Source organism: Mchenga conophoros, linkage group LG3, assembly GCF_057382185.1.
Source record: "Mchenga conophoros isolate Kocher_MC1m ecotype Shallow Benthic linkage group LG3, M_conophoros_male_GT1.1, whole genome shotgun sequence".
NCBI lineage: Eukaryota > Metazoa > Chordata > Actinopteri > Cichliformes > Cichlidae > Mchenga > Mchenga conophoros.
This window is the reverse complement of record NC_140528.1, coordinates 20,321,787-20,348,678: the sequence shown is the minus strand read 5'-3', so window position 1 is coordinate 20,348,678 and position 26,892 is coordinate 20,321,787. Positions and strand designations below refer to the sequence as shown.

The 26,892-nt window shown below is 42.8% G+C and overlaps 2 protein-coding genes across 4 annotated transcripts; both read left to right on the top strand.

The window, feature by feature from the left end:
• LOC146577613 (protein NLRC3-like) lies at nt 1–14,627 on the top strand. 3 transcript variants are annotated; one of them, XM_085268261.1, is made up of 7 exons: nt 1–132; nt 1,789–1,865; nt 1,985–3,821; nt 4,412–4,588; nt 8,580–8,756; nt 11,127–11,300; nt 11,976–14,627. In XM_085268261.1, the coding sequence occupies exons 1-7, from the start codon at nt 23–25 to the stop codon at nt 11,986–11,988; spliced, it is 2,565 nt and encodes an 854-aa protein (XP_085124387.1). In that variant the 5' UTR covers nt 1–22; the 3' UTR covers nt 11,989–14,627. The 3 variants fall into 3 exon arrangements, with proteins under 3 accessions (XP_085124387.1, XP_085124385.1, XP_085124388.1); XM_085268259.1 differs by having other exon boundaries at nt 1,982–3,821; XM_085268262.1 differs by lacking the exons at nt 8,580–8,756; nt 11,127–11,300; nt 11,976–14,627 and having other exon boundaries at nt 1,982–3,821; nt 4,412–4,592.
• Nucleotides 14,628–20,007: 5,380 nt separating this feature from the next.
• Nucleotides 20,008–22,456, top strand: LOC146577612 (uncharacterized). Its single transcript, XM_085268333.1, has 6 exons — nt 20,008–20,043; nt 20,160–20,231; nt 20,332–20,450; nt 20,554–20,614; nt 20,730–20,824; nt 20,935–22,456. Exons 1-6 carry the CDS (start codon nt 20,008–20,010, stop codon nt 22,454–22,456), a joined length of 1,905 nt encoding a protein of 634 aa, XP_085124459.1.
• The last annotated feature ends 4,436 nt before the right edge of the window (nt 22,457–26,892 follow it).

The window sequence follows — 26,892 nt, the reverse complement described above, 5'->3', positions numbered from 1 at the left end:
ACTCCACCCTGACATCAAGAAGATGGAGGAAGAGGATGGAGCAGGATCTGCAGCATCCAGCTGTTTGTCTGTGAGGAGTGACTGGTCCAGAGAAGAACCTCCAGTGTTCACTAATGAACCTGCAGCAACAATGTAAGAGAGCTGCTGACTCATTTATTCAGTGTAAATAATGATTTTTGATGCAATGGGAGAAGAAAAATGACAAAAACAGTTTTAAAAATAAGGATTAAAATATTACAAACTATGTTTTTGAGTTTCCTGATGTAGCACAAAAATATATGAACATAACTGTATATAGGACAGATATTTTACGGTTCTTTTCGGCAGCACCAAAAAACAAAAAGACTATTTTTAAGCTGTCTGAGGTAGTGAGTCAACATGTCACACTGGGTGAGTCAACATGTCACACTAGGGAGACAAAAACAGAGATTATCGTAGCCATCGCTCTCTCGCATGGACGTGGCAGTCTTGCTGTCTGCTGCGAATCCTCCCCGTACCTCCGTGACCTCGTCTGGTATCTGCTCCCTCCTCTGTAAGAGACAGTAAAGGAAAACACGTCTCTGCCCAGTCTTGAAAATCTAATCTTATCATCCATTGTTCTTCTAGGGCCTCTTCTTCTTGTGGCCTCAGCTAACTGCTAATATTTAAATGGCTAACATTAACATGTGTGCCAGCCAGGTTCACATTTATGATGAACTATGATGAATTAACTGATGTTGAAACTGGAGCTTTACTGACCTCTGAAATTCCTCCTAAAGTGTTATTCAGTGTTGTGACAGTCAGCTGCTTCAGCTGCTGCTGGGATGGGCTGTGGCAAAGAGAACAGAGAAAATCCAAATCAGAGTTTTTCTCTGAATTAAAAGGAAACAACAATATATTCTACATGGTGAAACTGATGGTTTCTGGTGTTTGGGTCTGTTTTTCTGTATTTATGCAGATAAAGTGTAAACTCAGATGAATTATAGCATCAAATGTTAAAGGAAAATATCAGGATGAGTGTCTGTGAGCTGAGAAGGACGTGAAGCGAGCAGTTTATCCCAGAGCTGAAGCTGCTCTGTGTGCAGAGATGAGCTCAGATTCCTGCTGTGATTGATCAACAGTCACAGAAATGTAGACTTGTAGTTATTACTGCAGTATGGTCACAGCAGATACTGATGAACATGTATTATGAGGATGGATGATCAAGTTTCTCACTCTCTCCTTTAAATCTCAGTTTTTTTCTTCTTCACAGTTTATCTGTTAATTTATTAATGAATAACACTGAAAGAGTTTCTGTTATATTTCCCCTTGAACATCAGCTTATTAGGGCGGCATTAGGAAATAGCCCCCCTCCAAAGAATGAATAAATGAATGATGATAATAATAAAACGATTCAAAAGCAGAGCTCAGAGTGGTAGAATGGTCAAACATGGATCCACGGGTGGTTCAACTGCATTTGGTGACGTGACTAAAGCAAATCTTTCAAATAATCCCACCATCAACGGGATGTTGTCTCCTTTACTACGGTTACTTTACTTGGTCACCGTGTGAATTTCTTTGAAATGAACCAAATTCTTTTATTTGTTGGTTGTTGCATATTTAACCTCTACAGTCAGGAAAGGAGGAGATGAGGCCTCAACAATGTTGGGTTGTAGCTGTGGTTCAGGTTAGAGTGAGTGTCCATGGAATAAATGTAAGTCAGTGAACTGGAAACATGACTGTGTTCAAACTTTGTTTTCCTTTTTATAATGAGTCTAATCAAAGGTGGACAGAAGTATCTCCACTTTGACTTTTCTGTGTCACCATCAGAGCTTCTGCACAGTGTGGAGAAAGATCCAGAAGCAGAGCTGGACTGCAGACAGCCAGTCAGAGCAGCTGTGTACAAAGTAAGACTGAACATCTGTCTGCTGATGGACTCATTTCTGAAAACTGGACTTCTTGTGTTGTTCAGACATTGAAGAGTTTTCTTTCTCTTTAGTCTCATTGTTTTTCTTTCTTTCAGCAGATGTTGGTCTGCAGGAGGTTTTAGATGAACATAAGATCAGTCTGAGGAGGAGATGTGAACGTGTGACTGAAGGAAGTGATGAAACAGGAAGTAGAACCCTCCTCAACAGGATCTACACTGAGCTCTACATCACAGAGGGACAGAGTGAAGAGGTTCATACCCAACATGAGGTGAGGCAGCTGGAGACAGCTTCCAAGATGGACGCCCTCCATGACGCTCCAATCAGGTGCCAGGACATCTTTAAAGCCTTACCTGACCAACAGAGACCCGTCAGAGTGGTTCTGACCAACGGCGTGGCTGGTGTTGGAAAAACCTTCTCAGTGCAGAAGTTCACTCTGGACTGGGCAGAGGGCTTGGAGAACCAACATGTCAGTGTGGTGGTTCTGCTTTCATTCAGGGAGCTGAACCTGATCAGAGATGAGCAGTACAGTCTTCTGGAGCTGCTCCATGTTTTCCATCCAACATTACAGAAGGTCACAGCAGAGAAGCTGGCTGTCTCTCAGCTTTTGTTCATCTTTGACGGCCTGGATGAAAGCAGACTTTCATTGGATTTCACCAACAGGAAGCTGCTGTCTGATGTCACACAGAAGTCATCAGTCAGCCAGCTGCTGACAAACCTCATCCAGGGGAATCTGCTTCCCTCGGCTCTCGTCTGGATAACTTCCCGACCCGCAGCAGCCAATCAGATCCCTCCTACATGTGTTGACAGGCTAACAGAAGTACGAGGCTTCACTGACGCCCAGAAGGAGGAGTACTTCAGGAGGAGATTCAGTGATGAAGAGCTGTCCAGCAGAATCATCTCCCACATGAAGACATCCAGGAGCCTCCACATCATGTGTAGTATCCCAGTCTTCTGCTGGATCACTGCTACAGTTCTGGAGCACATGTTGACTACAGAGCAGAGAGGAGAGCTGCCCAAGACCCTGACTGACATGTACTCACACTTCCTGCTGGTTCAGACAAAGAGGAAGAAGAACAAGTACCATGAGGGACGTGAGACGAGTCCACAGGAGCTGACGGAGGCTGACAGGGAAGTTCTTCTGAAGCTGGGGAGGCTGGCGTTTGAACATCTGGAGAAAGGAAACATCATGTTCTACCAAGAAGACCTGGAGCAGTGTGGTCTGGATGTGACAGAGGCCTCGGTGTACTCAGGAGTTTGTACAGAGATCTTCAAAAGAGAGTGTGTGATCTTCCAGAAACCAGTCTACTGCTTTGTTCATCTGAGCATTCAGGAGTTTCTGGCTGCTGTCTACATGTTCCACTGTCACACCAACAGGAAGACAGAGGTGGTAGAAGGTTTTCTAGGGAATTTCCGAGAAGAATACAAAAACAGATCTTTTTTTAAGAACATGTTCAAGTCTTATAGCTTCCCATCAATGGATGTCTTTTTGACTAAAGGCATGTATAAATCCCTCCAGAGTAAAAATGGCCACCTGGACCTGTTTGTTCGCTTCCTTCATGGCCTCTGTCACGAGTCCAACCAGAGACTCTTAGTAGGTCTGCTGGGTCAGACAGAGATCAGTCCAGGAACCATCCAGAGAGTCATCAACAACCTGAAGAAGATGAACAGTTATGAAATCTCTCCTGACAGAAGCATCAACATCTTCCACTGTCTGATGGAGATGAACGACCTCTCAGTACATCAGGAGATCCAAGAGTTCCTGAAGTCAGAGAACAGATCAAAGAAGGAACTCTCTGAGATCCAGTGCTCAGCTCTGGCCTTCATGCTGCAGATGTCAGAGGAGGTTCTGGATGAGTTTGACCTGCTGAAGTACAACACATCAAAGCGGGGACGACAGAGACTGATTCCAGCTGTGAGGAACTGCAGAAAGGCTGGGTGAGTCCAGATGTGATCATTAGCATCATTGATCAGTGTAGGTTAGTAGTTTAATGTTGAAAATAAAATCAGATTGTAACCACAAAGTGTTTGTGTCCGTACGCTGCAACCTTCCACACCATTCCTTTATTGTACAGACTCAGCAGCAGCTCCATGGATCCCAAATCCAAGAGTGGAGACCAGATTTGAAGTGTGTCACATCCATGCAGTCACAGCTGTTTCCACCATGTTTCCACTGATATTAATCCTGTTCAATGACACGTTTCATATCAGTGAATATGTTCTTTAGGACGTCCACTGACATGTTTAAGTGTCCTGCTGGAAATCACTCAAATCATCCATGAAATCCATGAAAGCCAAAAGCAGATTAAAGCCAAACAAAGATTCTCATTAAAAGTCTGCAGGTCTGAGAGAGACTCAATCGTTGTGTCATGTCAAACACAGTAAGAGGAGCTGAAGCACAGATGTGAAGAGCAGATTCATCAGATTATGACCTCACTCTGTTTTGTCTTCATATACATTCAGTCTCTGTTTATAATGCAGATTTTCTGCTTTTATAATAACACATTTTATATTTTCTATCATCACAGACTGACTCAGTGTCGACTCTCAGAGTCTCACTGTGAAGTTGTGGCCTCAGCTCTGAAGTCCAACCCCTCCCATCTGACAGAGCTGGACATGAGTGGAAATAAAGACCTCCAGGATTCAGGTGTGAAGCTTCTGTGTGCTGGACTGGAGAGTCCAAACTGTCGACTGGAGACTCTGAGGTGAGTTCACTGACTGCGGCTGTAGTTGTTTTTCTATATTTCAGGTCTTTGATGGATGTTTGAAACTTTCTTCAGTTCCTAAATGTTCAGGATGTGTCTGAAGACAAATGTGAAGAAGTTTGAGTGCTTTCAGAAATGTTGTCTTTCCAAACGACTGAACAACAGTTTTTCCTTTTGGCTCCAAACAGAAGTGACAGACTTGAGCAGGGTTCATTTAAAGGCTGACAGAAGTGGAGTGGTGACGGGGAGATGTTTGACAGGACAGTGTTTCAGCCTCCACAGGTTCATGTTGTGCTCCATCAGTCAGTGAAGATGAAGTCAGTGCTGATGAGGCTGTAGAGTGTGTGAGGGATGTGAATGAGGATGATGAAGATCTGATGATAGCAGATAAAAACAGGCTGCAGAGACTTTGAGCCATACAGGGCACACAGTGTGTGTACAGAACAGCTGAAACCATTATGGAGGCCTCACTGGGATATGGAAGCATCACAGTACAGCTTCAGTGAAGCATTAAAGTCTCTGATATGAGATGAGAAATGAAGCAGCCAGAGCTTTTTCATGAGTGGAAATCCACTGTGACTGTGAGCTGCTGCTACAGCCTCCAGATTAGCCAGCAGCTCATCCTGCTCAACATTTTCTCACCAACTTTAATGGAAGTGTGATGTTTTCAGCTGGAGTGATGGTCAGGGTGGCCTCCCTCTCCTCTTCTTCTCCTCGTCCTCTTTCATTTGTAAAGCCACTTCTTCTGCTTTCATTCATTTGGAAGTCCTGTAGCTGAGTTTGGGAGAGACTAACAGCCTCGGCAGCAGAGGGGAGAAAGGCTGTAACACCACCACTTTACTCTGTTCTACCTGTCACATCATTTTATCAGGAAACAAATATCATGTTTTTACTATGTTTGTCTTGAAGATGTAAGAAGATCACATGGTGCTTTTTATTATTGTGTTGGTTTGTTTGCTGTCTCTTGGATGGAGCCCAGCTGTGCGTGGCCCCTGGGCCTGTGGTCAGAGTGTGTGCTGGATAATCCGGCCCAGGATGAGGCCAAACTGACATGAGATGAAATGTCTGTCACATAATTGAGCTTTGTGAGAAATGTACGACTTTAATGTGAAACATTCAGAGTTTTTTCTCTTGTTGTGTTTGTTTGAAGCTGCTTCCTGTTGGCTTCAGCTGTTTGGAGTTTCCATTTTCTAAACTTCTACATTCTGAACCTTCTTCAGCTCTGAACAGATGATGAAACACTGAATGATTTCAAGCTCACACTTTGTCTAATAAACTTACATCTTTCATTCTTTATACAGATTGTGGGACTGTGGTTTGTCAGAGATCAGCTGTGATTATCTGGCAGCAGCACTGAAGTCCAACCCCTCCCATCTGAGACAGCTGGACCTGAGCTGGAACAACAAGCTGCAGGATTCAGGAGTGAAGCATCTGTGTGGTTTCCTGGAGAGTCCAGGATGTGGACTTGAAACTCTGAGGTCAGTCAGCATGTTTTAGTTGTGCTGAGATGAATATGATGTGAAAGTTGTGCTGACACTAAACTGCAGACATCAGGCTGATATTATACTGATCCACACTGAGGATCTTCATGGTAAAGTCTGTTTTCTTCTTCTCTGGTTTAGTCCATTGACTGCAGCAGAACAATGTTCACATTTCAAACAGTGAGACTCAACGTATGGCCCGCGGCCCACACGCGGCCTGCCCACCTTTCCTGATTCAGAGAGAGGGGACCCTGATTAACTGTGTAGTGTTCTTCCTCACAGTTCTAAGTATCAGACACAACAATGAATAATCCACAGCTGACTGTCTTCAGCAGGTCAAAGGTCACGGCACACAGCAGACAGTGGGAAATATTATAATTCTGATCATTTATCAGCACATATCCATATGTATAAAAACAAAGCTGACACTGTGAGACTTGATCAGAGGTGTGATCATCACAGCAGAGGCCTTTGTGTCAAAGTCACTGAGGATCAAACAGAAACACATGAAGCAGATTTTCCTGTTCTGGCTTTTTATAGCAGATAACCTTCAAAATATTCTGCAGTCCATCAAAAACTGAAGCAAACCATGAATCAACATGTGAACATGAGCTGATGCTGCTGAAGTGAAGCAAAGTTACAGAGGTTTGATTACAGACACAGCTGAGAGTTTGTAATCTGTCATCATTTTAAAAGGTTTACATTTCTTCAGTATTGAACAGCAGAAATTAGGCTTTGTTTTCGGAGGCCGACAGCAGTGAACACAACAGCAGACTGGTGCGTAATAAGCAGTGAATAATGCAGGAAACAGATTTTTGAAGGTAAACTGTTCTTGAAGTACACTGAGAGAGAGAGAGCTGTGCAGGAAGTAAACGTCAAAGTCAGAGAGAATTCATGACGATGTTCATCAAACGTAAAGCATAGTTTGGATCTTCTTCTGCTGCTGGTTCACTCAGTTTTGGTTGGAGACCGATTGTTATGGCCCGTCTAGGCGAGGCCAAACCACAACATAAAGGGTGATCCATCCCCGTCCAACCCCAAGCAGCACGTCACACACTTAATACTTTGTAACAGTGATTCATTTACAATGAGTGCAGTTAAACAAAGGAAGGGAGCACATTGTAACTTCAGGGTGAACCTAAGGCCAAAACAACAGACATAAGGTAGCCTATCTCAGGAATAAATACAACTTACCTACGCAAAAGAACTAACTCAAACGACAATCACTTTCCTCCCTGCCTAACAAAAACAGGAGAAAACTGATCAAACAAAAAGGCGGTCCACCCCTACATGCTCTTACATTAACCAACATAGTGACACAGTTAACGGTCTGCCGGTTGGGTTGGGCCAAGGATGAATGACATGGCAGTCCCTGGCGGTATCTTCTTATCTGCTGCCAGCCATCCACCCTGGATGCACCAATCATGGAGGAGCACCTGCACACTCAAATTTACATATAATTACGACAACAGTCGTAACACTGATGAAACCTGAAGCTTCAGGATCTGTGAACTGTCCACTTTCAGCCCCGACGGCGTGTCCGTGTCCGTGCCGTCGAGTGAACGATCCACGCTCTGTGTTTCCATCTTTGTGTGTTTAGCTGCTCTCATTTACTGTTTTATCCTCTAATGCTGGGTAATGTCAGCTGGTCCATGTGCAGCTGGCTGTGAGGCTCAGGGAGCGTCTACAAAGTGCAACACTGAAAGAACATCATCCATAAATATTGAGTAATAACTGGACTCTCATACAGCGAGACTCAAATGCCTTTAAACATCAGCTTATCCTGCTGATCCAAGTCCAACACTGAGTTTGTAAAAACATGTTTGTCAATCATTTTGTTTGGTTTCTGAGGAAAATGATTCAATAACTTGCTGCTAATACACAACATTTCATCATATTTCCTCATAACCCTCTTTTGTCTGACCATTTGATCCCATTTGAATTTGCAATAAAGGATCCACAGAGTTTGCTGACAATAATGACAGTAGATGTTTGTGTGAAAGTGCTGGAAGCAAATGAGTGTGTGATGTTCTTTCAGTGTTGCACTTTGTAGACGCTCCCTGAGCACTGGTCTCACAGCCAGCTGCACCTAGAGACCAGTGTTGTTAGTCCAGGTCAGAAGATGACTTGTTGGAATGAAAATGAGCTTGTAGTTTGTCTGCTTTAATAATGTGACTGGAAAAAGGTGTTGGACTTCAAATATGTCCATTTCTTTCACACTTCACCTTTAAAAGTGAAGCCTTGTGGTTCCTGGAAGGAAAAACACGACTTTTTCAAGTCTTTGTCCTGTTTTTATGAGAAATGTACGACTTTAATGTGAAACATTCAGAGTTTTTTCTCTTGTTGTGTTTGTTTGAAGCTGCTTCCTGTTGGCTTCAGCTGTTTGGAGTTTCCATTTTCTAAACTTCTACATTCTGAACCTTCTTCAGCTCTGAACAGATGATGAAACACTGAATGATTTCAAGCTCACACTTTGTCTAATAAACTTACATCTTTCATTCTTTATACAGATTGAGGGGCTGTGGTTTGTCAGAGATCAGCTGTGATTATCTGGCAGCAGCACTGAAGTCCAACCCCTCCCATCTGAGAGAGCTGGACCTGAGTGAGAACTACAAGCTGCAGGATTCAGGAGTGAAGCATCTGTGTGGTTTCCTGGAGAGTCCAGGATGTGGACTTGAAACTCTGAGGTCAGTCAGCATGTTTTAGTTGTGCTGAGATGAATATGATGTGAAAGTTGTGCTGACACTAAACTGCAGACATCAGGCTGATATTATACTGATCCACACTGAGGATCTTCATGGTAAAGTCTGTTTTCTTCTTCTCTGGTTTAGTCCATTGACTGCAGCAGAACAATGTTCACATTTCAAACCTTCAAAGAAGAAGAAAAATCCTCCACTGGATAATTCACTGTGAAACTCTCCAACTCTTCATTCCACCTTAAAGTCTGTCTGACACTGAAATCCAAAGCAAAATGTGCGTTTGCTTTACAGACAGCAGTCCAACACAAACATACACACATCATCCAAAACACAGTCCAACATCCAAATCTCCTCCACTGCCAGCATGAATGATGGGAAAGAGAAGGAGGAACACTCTGACATTCAGGGTTAGAATGAGTTTCATGAAGCAGACTGTGAAGATCAAAGCTGCATTAGAAAGCTTACATGAATGAATGAGTGGACAGAAGTGGACAGAGATCATCTGAAGCACTTCAAAGGCTTTAAATCAGCACATTTCTCTTTATTCTTTATCAACTCTGTTAGTTTCTCTCAGTTTTCTGTGGAATGAAGCTAACAGCAGGCTAATAAGATGCTGACCAATAGGTTTCTATTAAAGGTTGTAATTTGTATATGAAAAAGTGCTTTGGCTCAGCAGGGATCAGCTTACAGGTAGAATACAGCTGCTGGATGGGATTAGCATGTCATAGCTATCTACCAAACTGCTAACTGGGGGATTTCAGGCCATCTATGGATCATTTTTGCTAACTGTTTATTCAGCTTAGGCTCACAGGGCTGCAGCCTGTGCCCTAGCTGTCATAGGGCAAGAGGCGTGGTCCACCTGCACAGGTGAGCAGTCCATCACAGGGCCAACAGAGAGAGACAGAGAAGCACTCTCTTACATCCACACCTACAGCCAATTTAGAAGCACCAATGAACCTAAGCAGCATTTCATTGGACTGTGGGAGAACATCCAACCTCCACAGAAAGGCCAACAAGCTTCAACCTACAACCTTCTTGCTTTAAGGCACTAGTGCGAACCACTTTTCCCCATTTCAGCCCAAATCCTGCATCTTCCTGTTTCTGACTCCAGGCCAGCTCCACTAACACTTTCTCATCAGACACTGCCACCTAGTGGAGGAAGTCTTAGTTCCATTTGAAGCTTCAGATTACAGTTAGTTCCTTTACAAAGAGGTGGAGGTGGTGGGGCCACAGCACCATCATCACTGAGTGCCATAGGACACTTAACCTTTGTTTCCATGTGCTGGGAACTTCCTGTTGTTCCAAGGAGGACTGGAAAATGTGTGAAAATCTCCCAGTCAGTTCCTCACAGCACACTTCAATCATTTCCCTCCCACAGCATCAGGACCAGGGCTTTTTCTCTCTTTGGTCCCACTAAGAGATTTCCACACAAACACCTCATCAGTGGGACTCTCAGAGCTACCAGCCCTTTGCTACAATCACAAAGCTCTTCATTGAAATCAATGATATCAAAGCTGGAATCAAATGAGTCCAAGTCTTCTGCTGATTCAGCATCACATTCATCTTTGCTCCTTGTTCTGCATCCCCACCATGGACTTCATTCCTTTCCAAGCCAGCCTTGAGTGTCCTTTATTCAGCTCATCCTCTGCTTTACTTTTACACCTGATTTTAGCTGCTTTATCTCTCTTTCAACAAGTTTCTGTGCCTCAATCTTTTTCTTCTCTCCCTCATAACAAGACAGCTTCTTCTGCCTGAGAACATGTTGGAGTGATTTACTAATCCAGGGCTGCTTATTGGGGAAAATACTTCCTGTTTTCAAAGTAATCCCCATTTTTCCCAGAAAGAAATGTAAGTAGAAATCGATGATCTAAGTGAGAACATGAGCCTTTAAAAAGTCCCAGTGGGTGCAGTCAAAGCAGTCCCTCAGTCCCAGTATAGAGTCTTTGGTCCAGACTGGAACAACTGTGTGCCCAGTTTGAGCTCTCTTCAGTCCTGTGACCTGACAGACCCAGAGGGGCCATCACATCACATTTAGAAGCTCCCCTAATGGAGCCACAACACATGTCCAATACTTAGTCTGTCTTGTTGGACCAACTGGAAGAAATGATTCAAGGACTTAGTCACAGAACAGAGATTCAAATCTCCAAAATCCAACTGGCTGCATCAGGACATATAGTCTGAAACTCTGCACAGTTTCCTGTTTGAAGCTGCTTCCTGTTGGCTTCAGCTGTTTGGAGTTTCCATTTTCTAAACTTCTACATTCTGAACCTTCTTCAGCTCTGAACAGATGATGAAACACTGAATGATTTCAAGCTCACACTTTGTCTAATAAACTTACATCTTTCATTCTTTATACAGATTGAGGAGCTGTGGTTTGTCAAAGATCAGCTGTGATTATCTGGCAGCAGCACTGAAGTCCAACCCCTCCCATCTGAGAGAGCTGGACCTGTGGGGAAACAACCTGAAGTATCCAGATGTGAAGCAGCTGTCTGATCTTCAGCAGAGTCCAGACTACAGACTGAAGACTCTGTGGTCAGTAGAGTGATGGAGTGAGTGGGTGGTGCTGTCAGCAGTATTGTACTAAACACAGTCAGTATGAAACAAAGATCCAGTGTTTCCTGTAAAGCTGCAGCTTCTCAGTGAAGCTGTGAGAGGAGAATGGTGACAGGCTTCAGGATTGGACACAAACACTTCCTGTTTCTGACCTTTATGGTCACCATAGTAACGGCTGACACGCTCTGATCAAACACTGTCAACAGCCAATCAGCTCTCTGAACAAAGCAGCACGCAGACCAATGACTGCATTCATTTCCAAGTTTAAAGCAGTGAAGAACACAGTCTGTAGGTGAGGAAGAATTTAGTGAGAGCAGATGTTTGGATGGAATTCCTCCAGTTAACAGCTGAAACCGTCCATCTGGATTGTTGGGCTTGTTGTTGGGGTTCCTACAGAGCTCAGAGTGGACACACCAAGGTTCTTCTAATGAATGAAAGTCCAAACTCAAACTAGGAGGGAAAAACATCTTCATCAACTTCAATAAAAATCCAAAGATTAGAAAAAGTGAAGCAACAATGAGTCCTAGTACAGTCCCAGCACTGAAGTCCCTGCTGCTCTTTATACTGGATGTGCTGCATCACTGACTGACAGCTGATGAAGAGTCTCTGGAAACACTCGTTTATCTCCTCTGCTCTTCCTTCTTCTCTCTGCAGGTGGTGGTGGTGATGGTAAACAGGACGGTGTGTGTGCTGAGAGAGGAGGAGCTGTGTCCTGATGATCCAGAGAGGTTGAAGCAGCAGCAGCTTGTGTGTAGAGACGCTCTGACTGGGCCATGTTACTGGGAGGTGGAGAGGAGAGCTTCATCCAGCAGTGACTGACAGAGGAATGAGAAGAAGTGCAGATGACTGTCAGTGCTGCAGAGTGAACTGCTCTGAGAACAGCTCCACTGTCAGACACAATGTAGAGTCCAGCATCATCCCTGTGTGTCCCTCTGGATCTGACAGAGGATCATCAGTGTATCTGGACTGCTCTGCTGCTGCTCTGTCCTTCTACAGTCTCTGCACAGTCTCTGTCTGACTCTGGCTTCAGACCCTCCTGGATCAAACTCACCTGGAAAGACTTTCAAACATCACTTAATAGATTTGAATACAGAATATATTTGATATATACTGTAGATGTACTGTAGAGTTGCAGTTTGTCACTTGTAAATACAGTCTGTGAGCAGCTGTGAGCTGAAAGATCTTTCTAGAAACACGAAATGTTTTCACTCTTCTGTTGCTTTTTCATATATTTCCACAACATTAATATTGATCCCACCTGTCTCACCTGTTTCATGCTTTTATACATAATAACAGGACACGTGTGATCTGAGCGCTGCTGTGGTTGCTGTGCTGCACGTCTTCATTTAGATAACAGCGACATCTAGTGGTTCAGAGGGAGAACTGCAGGAGGTGGAGCTGTGTTTTAGCATGGAAAACTTTTTATCTTTTAGGCGCAAATACAAATATGACAAGTATCAGTGTGAGATACAAAAGGTCACATCAGTCAGCAGAGGGAACAGTGATCACACAGCAATGTAAGAATAGAAACATAACAGTGAATCTGGACATGTATACAGATGGAAGCAAACAAACAGGATGTAACACTACATTAAAGCCACAAATGGGAAGAAAACAAAGCCAAAGGAAAATAAATTTGATCTCAGGGCCCTATTTCAGGAAGCCGGTTTAGTGGAAAAACTGAGTAAGTATACCCTGAGTTAACGAAAACTCTGGGTTTTCGGTTTCACAAAGCGAGTTCAGCTGAAGCCTGAGTGAGTCACTATGACGACACACTCCGTGAAGCTAACCTGCCCCCTAGCAGGTTTACTACAACTAACCCTGACTGTCTCCGCCCCTTTGTCGGAAACCTGACAGTAGGAAGTGTCGGACATGGCGTGCTCCTTCCTTGAAGAGCCAGTAGATCGTGAAGCCCAAATTCTCCGCAGAGCTCTCCGCCGGGAGAGAGTGATTAGAGCGCGTTTGGACATTTTATCATTTCCTGATGATTTTCTGTGTGAACGTCACCGTTCTTCAGCACAATCTATAATTTATTTGAATAACATCCTCAGGCCATATATTACGCATGTGACACATCGCGGACATGCTCTCAGTTCTGTACATATTATTTGTATTGCACTTCGGTTTTTTGCAAACGGGAGCTTTCTGTATAATATTGGTGACGCTGAGCACGTTTCCAAGGCTACCGTCTGTCGGGCAGTCAGGAATGTTACAGTTGCACTGAAACGTCTCCTGTACTCGTTTGTGGTGTTCCCCGGTCATAGACCCACAAGATTTATCAAAGAGGGATGCCACAAAATTGCAGGTATCAGGATGAACAAAACTTAATTTATGATGTGGTGATACTTGGACTACTACTTAAATTTTACATTTATTTTCAGGGTTCCCAGGCGTGATTGGCTGTATAGATGGCACTCACATTCCAATCATTGCTCCTTCAGTAAATGAAGGAGACTATGTGAACAGGAAGTCTTTCCACAGCATTAATGTACAGGTACATAGTTCCCTGTAGCATTTCAAACTAACAAATTATTTCATCATAGTAATGGATGCTAATTTGTGTTCTCTGCACTGTGAAGATCATATGTGATGCTGCCAACATTATCACAAATGTGGAAGCCAAGTGGCCAGGCTCTGTCCATGACTCACAAATATTCCGTGAATGTACACTGAGCACAAAATTTGGACATGGTGAGTTGAGAATACTTTAAAATATATAAAGACCAATTGCTTCAGGGACATTTGAACTGAAGTGTATCCTTCTGTCTTAGGAGAGTTCACTGGCTACTTGCTTGGTGATAGGGGGTATCCATGTTTACCCTATTTGCTTACCCCTTACCCTGACCCTGAACCGGGCCCACAGCAGCGATATAATCTGGCTAATTGCAGGACAAGAGCCAGAATTGAAATGACTATCGGAATCCTTAAGGCCCGGTTCCAGTGCCTGCAAAGACTCAGGGTCACCCCAGAAAGGGCATGTGACATTATTGTGGCATGTGTGATTCTTCACAACATTGCCACAATTAGAGGAGAACACTGTCCTTCTGAACCAAACATCAGCAGTGATCCAAACCATGAACATCCTGACCCTCCCACGGACATACAAGATGGAAGAGCAGTCAGAGACACCATATGTCACAATCATTTCTTTTGACCCATCACCTCAACATGTTGAAAGAAGAATAAACAGATTTTTTGTTCAACTGGCTTTATTGGTCGCCTGTATTTCCTGTACACAAAGTATTAAAAGATGTAAACCTCATAAAGTGTCTCTGTTGCTTCCTCCTCTGTAACAGCTGTCAATGTTTCTTCATTATTTTCCTGTAGTAAAGAAATTAACAACATTGCTGTTCTACTGTAAACTCATATAATCTGTGGAGTATTACTCACAACTGCATGTTGGTCTGGCTCAACAGGAGGCTGCACCAGATGCAGTACACCATCACCATCAACTGTTAGAATATGAGGTTTATACAGGTCACTTATAACTTACAAGGGACCAAATGGCAATTAACAAACATACCAATCACCTTACACTTCATTGTCATTATGCTCTCAAAGACAACCAAGCCTGAGGGAAGGCAAAATCAGTCGGAAAATAACTTCACTACAAAATAATTCATTATGGTAAAGAGTTTATCAGATGAATGAGTGGCACTGCAAAGGTGACTGTGAAGAAAGGATGTATGCACATCATGTATTATTTTGAATTTACCCCTTATGTAGGCACTTGTGTCTTGCGGGGTTACTGACTCAGAGGATGTCCCCGCAGAGATGCCTTCGGCCACAGGGCGCCCACTGTTTTGGCTGAGGGCCAACTGCTCAGCCTCTGTGAGTGGTGGTGGTGGAGGACCCCCACCTGTTTTTCAGGCCTCTGCTTTTTTTCTGTTGGCTATAACGGGCCACATTTGAGCATACAGAGTAAGCAAATATGTACTTGTAATGTGCTCAGATAATTTCAATAAGTGCTTACAGAAAGAAAATTAATGTAGCCTCTAACTGCAATTGATTTACATCGGACAAAGAGACCAAGCACTATGGCTCATAATACAATTACACCTTACCTGTTTGGACTATATTTTTATATTTCATTTTTACTTGCTGCCAGGCACGTTTGGGGCCTGTTGGGTTGCACCTGCGCTCACATCACATCACAAAATAAAATGTATGAAATAACAAATAAAATAACATATGATAAAATAACGTGTTAAATGGGTGGAAATCCCTCGATCAATGTTTATATTAACACTCACGCATTGACTCTGTCGGCTATGTTTTGCCATGCATGCTCCCTTTGTTTTGCAGCTGAGGCTGTGTTACTTTTTTCCGCGGAATTTGCATGTTATCGGCATATGCTGCCATCAGAATTTCGGCCTCAAGCGCTGTAAAATACATTGACCGCGCCTTCTTTCCCTCCGTCTCCATGGTGACTCGCTTAATCTGTGCTCCGCTTATCAGGGCTTTATGTATCCTCGTCCGCGCGCTTCACTTGGGGTTAAAGCAACTCCGCGTTGACTGAACTAATTGTTATCAGCCTTTCTGAAACCGAATATTCCGAGTTGGACAGTTCGGGGTTACTCAACCGTGAGTGTCGTTTTTCACTCTGAGTTTTCCAAACCGGCTTCCTGAAACAGGGCCCAGGATGGCAACAGCTTGTATGTGTATACACCCAAACCTTCTAAGACCCCTCCCACTGCACGCATGCGTGATACGCCGCCGCCTAAAAAGCGTAAAATGACAAAACCTGCCAGGAAAGCCACCAAACGGAGACAACCACGCGGAGTGAAAAGACCCAGAACCAGTCGTTCAAAAACTACAGCATGTGACATCTTCTAAATGGCTCTGTTACACAACCAATCAGAGAATGTCTAAAAACAGAGCTCGATCTTTTTACTGTCCCATACACACAAACGTCCATAGAGAAAACGACCTTTATTGAAATTCCACCAGTTTCTGCAATCACAGACGGAGGTCCAATCGAGTTTAAATCTCATCGTCCGGAGAGGATTACCTGGATCTAAACGATTCCTATATCTACACACGAGTAAGAATCACAGATGCTGACGGCACAAACTTAGGCAGGGATGATTATGTAACGGAGCGGAAAGGCTGATTTTATTTCCACAGTGTTTTGTGTTTTTTTTTTTTTTTAAAGGAAGGAAACCTTCCTCAAAACGGGCAGAGCAGTGGAGCCGCCAAGGGAAAGCACACAATTTAAACTGTAAGATTAAAAATATAATTTATTATATTTAAATAGTTAAAAATGTAAAATGAATTAAAACAACCTTGGCCAAGGGGTAACACAGTAAAAATCAATAAAGCATAACATTAAAAGTCCTGTGGCCTGCGCCACGACCTAAAAGTCCCAGGGAGCTAAGAAATCCAGCAGGTGGTATAACCAAAGGAACCAGCGGAGTCCTCGCCTCCCTCTCGCACTCACGCCCCGATATGCCCGGGTGGGCAGAGCTCTCAACTCCGCCCGCCGCTTCTTTAAAACTGGAAATCGGCACAGCCGTCTCGTGGCTTCCGCTGGTGCTCTCTGCGCTGGTACTGTTGCTCTCTGCGCGCTGGTGCCTCTGCGCGCTGGTGCCTCTGCGCGCTGGTACTGTTGCTCTCTGCGCGCTGGTGCCTGCATTAGCCAACTCTAGCCGCCTTAGAAGAAGGGAAAACCTGGCGGCGTCTCGCCGCCCTATCGATGTTTCTGTTCCGGTTGCCACCGCTTTCCTGTGGCACACCAACCGGCACCAGCCCGTCTGGGCTTGTGGCACCGCCACCGCCTGATACCGTTCACTCTCTCAGTCCTCACTCCACCATCAATCTCCTCTCTCTCGTCTCCCATCACTCTTATTGGCCTCCGGGACCTCACAGGTGTGTCGGGTTCATAATCAAGGAGGGGCGGAGACTTTCCAGGACAAGTCACCGATGAATACCATAAAACATGCAATAAAACCAAGAATAGAACACTATACAATATTAAAATATTAAAGAAAGTAAAAACAAAACCAAACATGCACAATAAAAATATCTTAGGTAACTTGTCCCTCTCCACCCCGTGACACAAACGTGGGACTTGTTAATTATCCAGGTTGCACCTTATTTAGTCAGGTAGATGTAAATTTGGGGGATCGCTTGATTAGCCAATCATCCAACACGTATCCATACAGAGGCATAATAGAATGTCTTATCAATTATAATAAGCAGACTTTAGACACACAGTTCAGCAGCGCTTTATTCTGTACAGACACAGCCTCGCACATGAATGATACATGTATAGAAGGGGAGAGCCAGGGTCTGGTGACCAGAGGTACTTATACAGCGAATAGCAGTATTGTTGAATTGATTGCTCCAGTACACGCAGACCTGTTTTTTCAAGAAAAATTATTACTTAATGGAATCGATCTGTCGCTGAAATTTGTGCGCTCTAAAGACGAATTTGCTCTCATGACTGGAGCTAACACCGCGTATAAAGTTAAAATCGTCTCTGCCAGCTTATTTGTGAAAAGAATCAGTGTCTCACCAAGTGTCAGGCTGGCACACGGCAAGGCTCTGCATCATGCAAATGCAAAATATGCTGTAGACAGAGTTTCTTTAAAGACCTTCTCCACACCTGCTGGGGCAAGAATATCAACTAATTTATTTATGGGCAGGTTGCCTAAATTTGTCATCATCGCCTTCGTGGATAACGAAGCTTATCCTGGTTCTTTTACACTTAATCCATTTAATTTTAAAACTGATGAAGGACATTCAGGGAACGTATCGTTAGTTAAAACAGGGAGCGTGAGGCTGGAAACCCGTTTCAGAAATCCGCTACCCCGAACAATGAACCTGGTGTGTTACTCTGTATTCGATTCAGTCATCCAAATATCTAATGAGACAAGTGCTGCTGGACGACTACTAAACATTCAAAATGAGAATATATATATATATATATATATATATATATATATATGTATATATATATATGTATGTGTATGTGTGTGTATGTATCCCGGGAAAAACATCGGAGATCTCTGTCCAGAAGAGCGCAGTCCTGGGAACAGCTAAGATACTGCGCAGGACCCTCAAGCTCCCAGGCCTCTGGTAGAGGACCCGAGCTTGAAGGATAAACCGCCCGCAGGGGCGTGCTGGGTGTTTTATATATATATATATATATATATATATATATATATATATATATATATATATATATATATATATATATATATATATATATATATATATATATATAAAATATATATAAAATTGTAGGTTGTGTATCCTTCAGGTGTTAATGGGGTTATTGAAAATGTGTATATGTGCGTATGTGTGTATATACGTAGGTATGGATAGATAGAAACATATATGTGTATATATTAAAAAAAAAAAAAAAAATTACACATAACATATAATGTAATTACAAGGAGGTATTTCTACTATACTAGATAGTGGAAAAGGGGTGGGATTAAATAAGCTTATGCTTCTTCCTGCTCCTTTTTGAACATGGACGTTATTTGGAGTTGTGGTTGCTCGTTTTCCTTTTGTTTGCTTTGTTCATTTGTCTCTTTTAATTCTATTTTTTTTTATACTTTTTCAACATGTTCAAAATAAAGATTCAATCAATCAATCAATCAATCAATACAATAGAACTAACCAGCATTGTTAAAAGGATTAGTAACAGGGCTCATCTTCTAGGCGTCTTAGCATGTGACCAGCTGCCAACAAAGCCCATCAGATATCCATGCATGGGCATTGTGAATACAGATCCATCAGACTTACCTGGGAAGCACTGGTTGGCGTTCAATATCACAAAAGACAAGCAAGGGCACTTTTTTGACAGCTTCGGTAACTCACCTGATAAGTTTTCACCCGAGATAAAAGTTTTTCTTTTAAAAACACCGCTCGGATATTGTATTCTGGGAGACAGGTTCAGAAGGACTTTTCGGTAACCTGCGGACAACACTGTGTGCTTTTTCTATATCATGTCCAAAAAGGAGCGTCTTATTCAAGACTAATTAATATGTACAGTGATAACCTTGTTTGTAACGATGCAATGGTTTGTCATTTTGTTAACAAAATAAGACCTGTTTCTGCATGTTTTGAAAATAACTTTGATTGTGTGCAGCACGGATACTGATTCAAGTAACAAATAATAAAAGATAACAGAAGAGAATATCGTTTCATCTGGTATTTATTTTCACCTAATTGCTAAAAACATTATTTAGTAATAATAAAATCTTTAAACATCAGCATAGAGTTCAAAAAGTAGTAAAAAGGGGAAAACTGTCATCTGTTTAACTAAACAATATAGACATAAATAAGAAAAAACACATAAGTAGTAGTGTATAAAAAGGGAAACAAATGCGAGGGTAAATGATCTTTTTTTCAAGAATAAGAAAAACAAACATAATCTTAAAATTCATTAAAAATCGATCCACCCGCTTCTAATGAACAACATATAGTGTAATGTGGTGTAAAATAGAGTGTTTTCTTTTAATTTAATGACATAAAGCAGGGATCAAATGTTTCCATGGTGACTGTTTTAGAATTGTGTATTTTTAAATCTGCATCAGACTTGAAAAAGAGCTCATCTGTGCAAGAAAAACCATCAAGTCAGGAGTATTTTCATATCTACATTTGATCTTACACAAGTTTTGAAGAGTTTTGGAAAGTTTCTCTTCCCCAACTGCGATAGAACAGCAGCGTTTTAATGGAAGCCAGTAAAGGGATCTACAAACCCATCAGGGTATGTGACACTTTTTGTTTTTACTGCATTTTTGAAGAATTTGATGTAGTTTTAAAAAGCTGACAAACTGAGAATCAATTTAAGTTACAATGAGTAATTTCTTATTTCTTTGACAGGTGCTGTTCAACACACCCATATATAACACAGCTGTGGAGATCTGCTGGTATCTACCAGGTTACAGGGCTCAGGTAAGACCCAGATCCATCCAAACCAAAACTGAGATAAAATGTCAGGTGATTTCTGAAGACCTGGGACTGATGCTGATTAAATGTCTCCTTTTATTTTTAGATTGCAATGATGATGGAATTCCTCAGACTTCAGAAGGAAAACCAAATACCATCAAGCCTCACTGCAGAAGATATGGGAGATCTTTTGGTGGAGAGGAGCAAAGAGACAGTCAGAGAGCAGTGAGTTACTGTGACACCTACAGACCATCCACCTCACACCTGAAACTGTTTGTGCTGAAGTGTAAATGCTGAGAGAAAACCTCTCTTTTGTTTTCTTTTGAAGACTTTGGGAGTTTGAATTGGAGGGTTTGGAAGAAACAGAAGCCAAACCTCTTCTGAAACTGGTAAGACTAGAAAACTCACAAGAGTTTTAGTCATTTGGAGATCTTTTTTTTTTTTTTTACTACAATCACATAACCTCTCAACAAAACTGCAATGTAAACATGCTTTCTGTTTCAGGTGTGGGCAGTGAACACAATAAATAAAATGAGGGACATCGAGTTTCAAGCCCGGATGCTGCTGGAATTTCCAGAGGCCATACCTCCTAAATTTCAGTGAGTCACCTCTGACATAAAATCATTAACAGTCCAGCTACAGTATTTCAAAATTTCTGTTATTTTTTTAAATAGGTGTAAAAGATCATTCTTATAACTTTATTCTGCAGAACACCTAAGCTCCTCAGCAATGTCAGGAAGTACATTGACCTCCTTAAAGAGAGGCAGCAGGACGCACAAACCTCCAAACTGTTCACTGCAACAGACGTGGTGATAGAGGTGGTTCCCCGTGTCCTGCATGGCTTCTGGAAGCTTCCTTCTTACCCCCTACTGAACATGTCCTCCCAAAAATTGAGCATCCTCTCCACCAGTGTGACAAAGGCCACTTTGGATCGAGTGTCCAAATCTCTCCTAACAACGGAAAACCAGGCCATCTTCTCAAGGTCCATCAGAGATGACATGGTGCAAAGTATCCTGTCTGAAGTCAGAGAGAAATATTCAGAAAAGATTCTGCTGAGCCACATTGCAAACTTTGCACCAGGACTACTCAGGGCAATTTCTGATGTAGCAAAGACGAGCATATGCCAGATCTTCCAGCCCCCTTGTGAAAGTCCAGTAGTGTCTGATGTTCTTCCAACTAAAGAACCTCATCCTGAAGGTCTGCTGAAGTCAGATGTTCTTCCCACTTCCCAACCTCCAGTTGAAAGTTCACGAATTGCTGATATTTTTTCCACTCACGAACCTCCTTCCAAAAGTTCAACAAAGGCTGATGTTCTTCCAGCTAAAGAATCTGCTCATGAAAATCTGCTGAAGTCAGATGTTGTTCCTACTAAAGAACCAAAAGGACCTGATCGTGAACGTGTTCTGAAGTCAGATGTTCTTCCTACTTCTGAACCTCTTTTTGAAAGTTCCACAAAGGCCAATGTTCTTCCAGCTAAAGAACCTGCTCATGAAAATCTGCTGAAGTCAGATGTTGTTCCTACTAAAGAACCAAAAGGACCTGATCGTGAACGTGTTCTGAAGTCAGATATTCTCCCTACTAAAGAACCACAAGAACCTGCTTGTGAAAGTGTTCTGAAGTCAGGTGTTCTTCCTACTAAAGAACCACACGAACCTGCTCCTGAACGTGTTCTAAAGTCAGATGTTCTTCTTACTTCCGAACCTCCTTCCAAAAGTTCAACAAAGGCTGATGTTCTTCCGACTAAAGAGCCTGCTTGTAAAAATCTGCTGAAGCCAGATGTTGTTCCTCCTAAAGAACCTCAAGAACCTGCTTGGGAAAGTGTTCTGAAGTCAGATGTTCTTCCTACTTCCGAACCTCTTTTTGAAAGTTCAACAATGGCTGATATTCTTCCCACTGGAGAACCCGCTCGTGGAAGTCTGCCAAAGTCAGATGTTCCAGATGTTCATCCTTCTAAAGAACCTCTCATTGAAAGTTCATCAAAGGCTGATGTTCTTCCTACTAAAGAGCCTGCTTCTGAAAGTCTGGCAACGTCTGATGATCTTCCTAGTGAGGAACTCCCTTCTGTATGTCTATCCATGTCTGAACCAATTGTCTCTTTTACTAATAATTCAGAGAAGTCTGACAACATTAAAATCAAGGAGAAAAAGGAGAAAAAGAAGAAAAAAAAGGGCTGCTGCCAAAAATTCAGAGCCCTGTTCTGTTGTTGCTTCAGACCCCAAGAAACTGACTGATTTTGAGAATCCAATCTGTTTGTTCCAACTCTACAAAATCAAATAAAATGATTAATCAATATTTTTTCCATGAGTCTGCATCTATGATTAAAGAATATTTTTCCTTCAGATGTTTATAAGGGTTCTCAAAATACCTCCACAAGTCCAACAATTGTTAACATATTAGTGTTGTTATCTTTAAGAGAATCTGAACTTATTCTTACTCTTAACATATCAACAGCAGTAACTGAAACCTGGAAATGAAAAAAAAGTTACCAACAATTATTAACATTGCTTCACATCTTTGTTTAGTAATGGCCCAGATACACATTGGCACATAGCAGGACCTCAGTGTTTATGAGTATTCTTCCGGACTTAGGAATATTAATAAAAGGAGCATCTACATGCCACAAAGCTGATGAGAACCACACATGTCTTCCAACATCCTCAGATTTGTGTTTTACAATTAAGAGGAACTTTGCATAATGTTTGCCATATGCTCAAATCCTCAAAGGTCTATTATTTTTCATAGTTTGTCCTTTCAACCAAAGTTAAAAACTTCTGCGGACATCAGCAGTTTATTCTTTTGCAATCAAACTCTTAAAATTAGAACATTTCCACCAAACCTGGGTGGGTGCTGGAGCTCCAGGAAGGAAAACTCAGAAGAGGAGGAAAAACAGTCCAAAGAAACAGTTCAGGAGGCCAACCGCATGGCCATCAACTGAGACAATTCAGTTCAGGAGGCGTTTCTCCCATTGAAAATGCTACGTCCAGGTGAACAGAATCACCCTTTTGGGATTTCTACCACGTATTTATCACTAGATTTACTAAACCTGCGCAAATTTGCGTAACTTCCCTAAACCCAACACCCCCTAGAATTACTGGCTTTTTTATTTTCTGGTGCAAGTCCCGAGGTGTTAATCACCCCTGCTGAGATTTTCACAGGTCGTCAGCTCATTTCTCCTCCAGCTTTTGTTGTGCAAACCACCCATTATCCTTGAGGCCTGGCACATTTGCATTTGCACACTCAGAGTTGCTCAGATCCAAGTCAGGCCAAACCTCTGTGTTACGACTTTCAGAAATGCCTGCCGTATCTATACAAAATATCCCACACATTGACTGACCTGCAAATATAAAAGACACACATTCACACCTTCCTTGAGTCTCAGCACAGATCTTCCATTGTTCCATTGTGACTGTGTATGTGAGGGAGTGGCATTGCTTGACTACAGCACAGTGCTGTGCATAAAAGCAGACCGACCCAGACGGGAGAATCATTTCTTGTTCGCATTTCTGAGAACGCACATCAGGATGGCCTCCGTATCACTGCCACGCAGGAAGAACCTCTCCGCGCAACAGGCTTTGGCTTTGCTTCAGAAAATGGACGAAGCAGATTCTGATGGAGGAGAGGTTTCATTTGTCCAGCAGGCCACTGATACCTCCTCAGAAGAATCTGAAAAGGAGACGGAACAAGAACCCAACATGCCTCCACAGAAGAGGCCCCGTGGTACTGGGAAGCCCAGCCAGAGCCACACGGCAAAAGACGGCACTGTAGAGGAGGACATTGCAATGCCCAGTGCAGTAGCAAATCGTTCGTGCTTCACTGCGCAAGCTGGACCCACAGAGTCTGCTAAGGTTTGTCACTGCCATAGTAGATATGATATTTATATAAACCCATTTAGAGTGAGGTTCATGTAAATTTACCATTCTCTATTTGTTTATCTTCCGACAGCGCAAGATTACAAGTGTGCTCCAAAGCTTCCTTTGCCTGTTAGACGTGGGAATGCTGCAGACCATCAGGGAGTGTACGGTCCATCAAGCCCACAGAATAGAGCCGGACTGGAATTTGTCAGTTCATGAACTGATGGCATTCATTTCAATCCTGTTTGTAAGAGCAATCATGTGTCCTGTTGGTGCCATTGTGGATTGCTGGTCAGAAAGATTTCTGGTGCCAGTAATCAAAGAGACAATGCCCCGAGATAGATTCATTTCAATTATGCAACACCTTCGATTTGATGACAGGGACACGCGGGCAGAACGGGTGAAAACAGATAAATTTGCGGCGATCTCCGACATCTGGACACGCTTCAACAAGAACTGTGCTAAGAGTTTCACTCCAGGAGAACACATGACCATAGATGAACAGCTGTTCCCTACCAAGGTTCGTTGTCCATTCACACAGTGTATCGCAGCCAAGCCAGACAAATTTGGGATCAAGAACGTGGTCATGAAACTGATGGAGCCGTTTTTGGATGATGGGAGAAACGTCACAACAGACAATTTCTTTACTTCACTGTCACTGTCGCACAGACTGCTGCAGCGCAAAACGCCGTTATGGGGCACGGTGAATAAAGTCTGGCGTGAACTTACTCAACTTGTGCGGATGTATTCCATAAGAGCAGCAACATGCAGGTGGTCAGTAGCGGTTTTCTACAATATGCTGGACCTGTTAGCGGTGAATGCCTACATTTTGTACAAGGCATGTACAGGGTGGACAGGCAAAAGAAGATTGTTTCTGAGTCTTCTAGCTCAGGAACTTCGTTGCCGATTCATGTAGCACAAGGAAATATTAGCACAGACGCAGGCTGCTGAAGCTGCTGCAGCTGCTGTGCCAGGGACTGTAAAGACAACGCAGTACCAGTGGAATTTACGCAAATTTGCGCAGGGCTAGTAAATCTAGTAGTAGGGACTCGCACCAGGGAAAAAAAAGGCTCAGTAATTCTAGTGTTAAGGTGTGAAACAGCTGTGTACTGCCTTTTGTTCCTGGAGAAGGTATTTAACTGAGAGCCATGCTAGGCTCAGGGAGACTCTGCTGACCCTGCCCCGTGGTCATGTAGGCTCTCCATCAAGCTTGGTTGTCTGTTCTTTGTGTGTTTTGATTAAAGAATGTTAGCTACCGCTCGTCTGCAGGCTTTATTTAAATGGAAAACTTCCACAACAGGCGGGTCTAGCAAAGTGTTGCCAGGGGGCCAGGTAGGGCATTAACAGGGAAAGGGGGGCACAAAGAAATACTTTTCTAGTGTATGAATGTGTGTGTGAATGGGTGGATGATTGTGTATAGTGTAAAGCGCTTTGGGGTCCTTAGGACCAAGTAAAGCGCTTTACAAATACAGACCATTTTACCATTTTTCTTTCTTATTCTCATTTAAAATGTCTCACTGTTATTAAATAATTATCTGAATCTTACAACCAAAGTTTTTATCTGATGTAAAATGTATAGAAATCATACATATACCAACAAGACTGTACATCACTGTCACAACAGTGTTTGTTTTCATTCAAAGGCTTTATGGCTTTAATACCTGGGGGGCCGGTCTCTAGTCAAAATGCCCGATTTTCTGTCCCAGGCCAGTCCTGGCCAACAGGGAAACAAACGCCGACACTGTGCTGCAAGTCTTGGACGACAGTACACCTAAAGCTGGGCAGACACTGCAATTTTCAAACTGCACGATTGGCTCGCAGTTGGTAGGTCACGATGCAGGTCTCACACTATACCGCCCGATGCTCTGATGCGACCTGAGTGCGCACACTGTGCCTCCATATAATGAAGGTTATAAAAGAAAATCTGTCGCTCTCTCTCTCTCTGTCTTTCTCTCACACAGACACACCACCACCATCAACTTTGCTAAATTGCTAATGAAAAACATTGATCAGGCAGCTGTGATTGAGCAGCAGTGTAAATCCAACTATTTTCACGGTTGTTGTGGTCGTGATAATTTTGTGATGCCACATCGAAAAGGCTCGGATGAGCTTTCCAAAGTTCTACAAGTTGTGCCTCCATCGCTTGTGTCCAGATCACACGCTGCACTACCGTGCTGCACCGTCTTTTTCACCGACGTTTACGTGTTTACGTGTGAGCAGTGTGAGCGGCTGTGGCGACACGCTCACGAGCGAGCAATGTTTGTTCCCCTCAGAGAAAGAAAAAAAAGGCTGCAAAAGTACAGGGAGGAATGGGAAAAGGAAAACACCTGGCTGGAAAAGTGCACGATAACACCTATAAAGCACACTGCACTGTGTGCCGGTGCACTTTTTCCATAGGCAGCTTCTAGTGGTGGGCACATGAAGAACATGAGGGACGTGAAAGCTCGGGGAACCCTAAACCAATTTTTTGTCCACCAGGCCACGGCAGAAGCAGATATGGTATGTAAACACTGTCTCTTTTTTTAAACCCTCTGGTTAAGGTTAATATGGGCATGTGCAGTGAATATCAGCGCTATGTGGCCAGAAGTGTGATAATATAATTTATTTTGTGTAATAAACAACTGCAAGGATAGATGATTACAACAAATAGATGACTAATACATAAAAGTAATACATGAATAATGATGATGAGTTATGATGCGTACTCAAGCGGGTTTACAAACGGGAGCAAAAGCTGAAATAATGCCTCTACTGAAGCCAATTGTACTAAATGCACTAAATGTGCACTGTTACAAGAATATTTTTCTTTCTATTGT

Excerpts from the sequence above, each read along its gene's own strand:
- LOC146577613 (XM_085268259.1), top strand. The coding sequence starts at position 23 with ATGGAGGAAGAGGATGGAGCAGGATCTGCAGCATCCAGCTGTTTGTCT. Across the intron at positions 133-1,788 it reads AATGAACCTGCAGCAACAAT|AGCTTCTGCACAGTGTGGAG; the intron begins GTAAGAGAGCTG and ends TGTCACCATCAG. Across the intron at positions 8,757-11,126 it reads TGTGGACTTGAAACTCTGAG|ATTGAGGAGCTGTGGTTTGT; the intron begins GTCAGTCAGCAT and ends TTCTTTATACAG.
- LOC146577612 (XM_085268333.1), top strand. The coding sequence starts at position 20,008 with ATGGAAGCCAGTAAAGGGATCTACAAACCCATCAGG. Across the intron at positions 20,451-20,553 it reads AAAGAGACAGTCAGAGAGCA|ACTTTGGGAGTTTGAATTGG; the intron begins GTGAGTTACTGT and ends TTTCTTTTGAAG. Across the intron at positions 20,615-20,729 it reads CCAAACCTCTTCTGAAACTG|GTGTGGGCAGTGAACACAAT; the intron begins GTAAGACTAGAA and ends TTTCTGTTTCAG.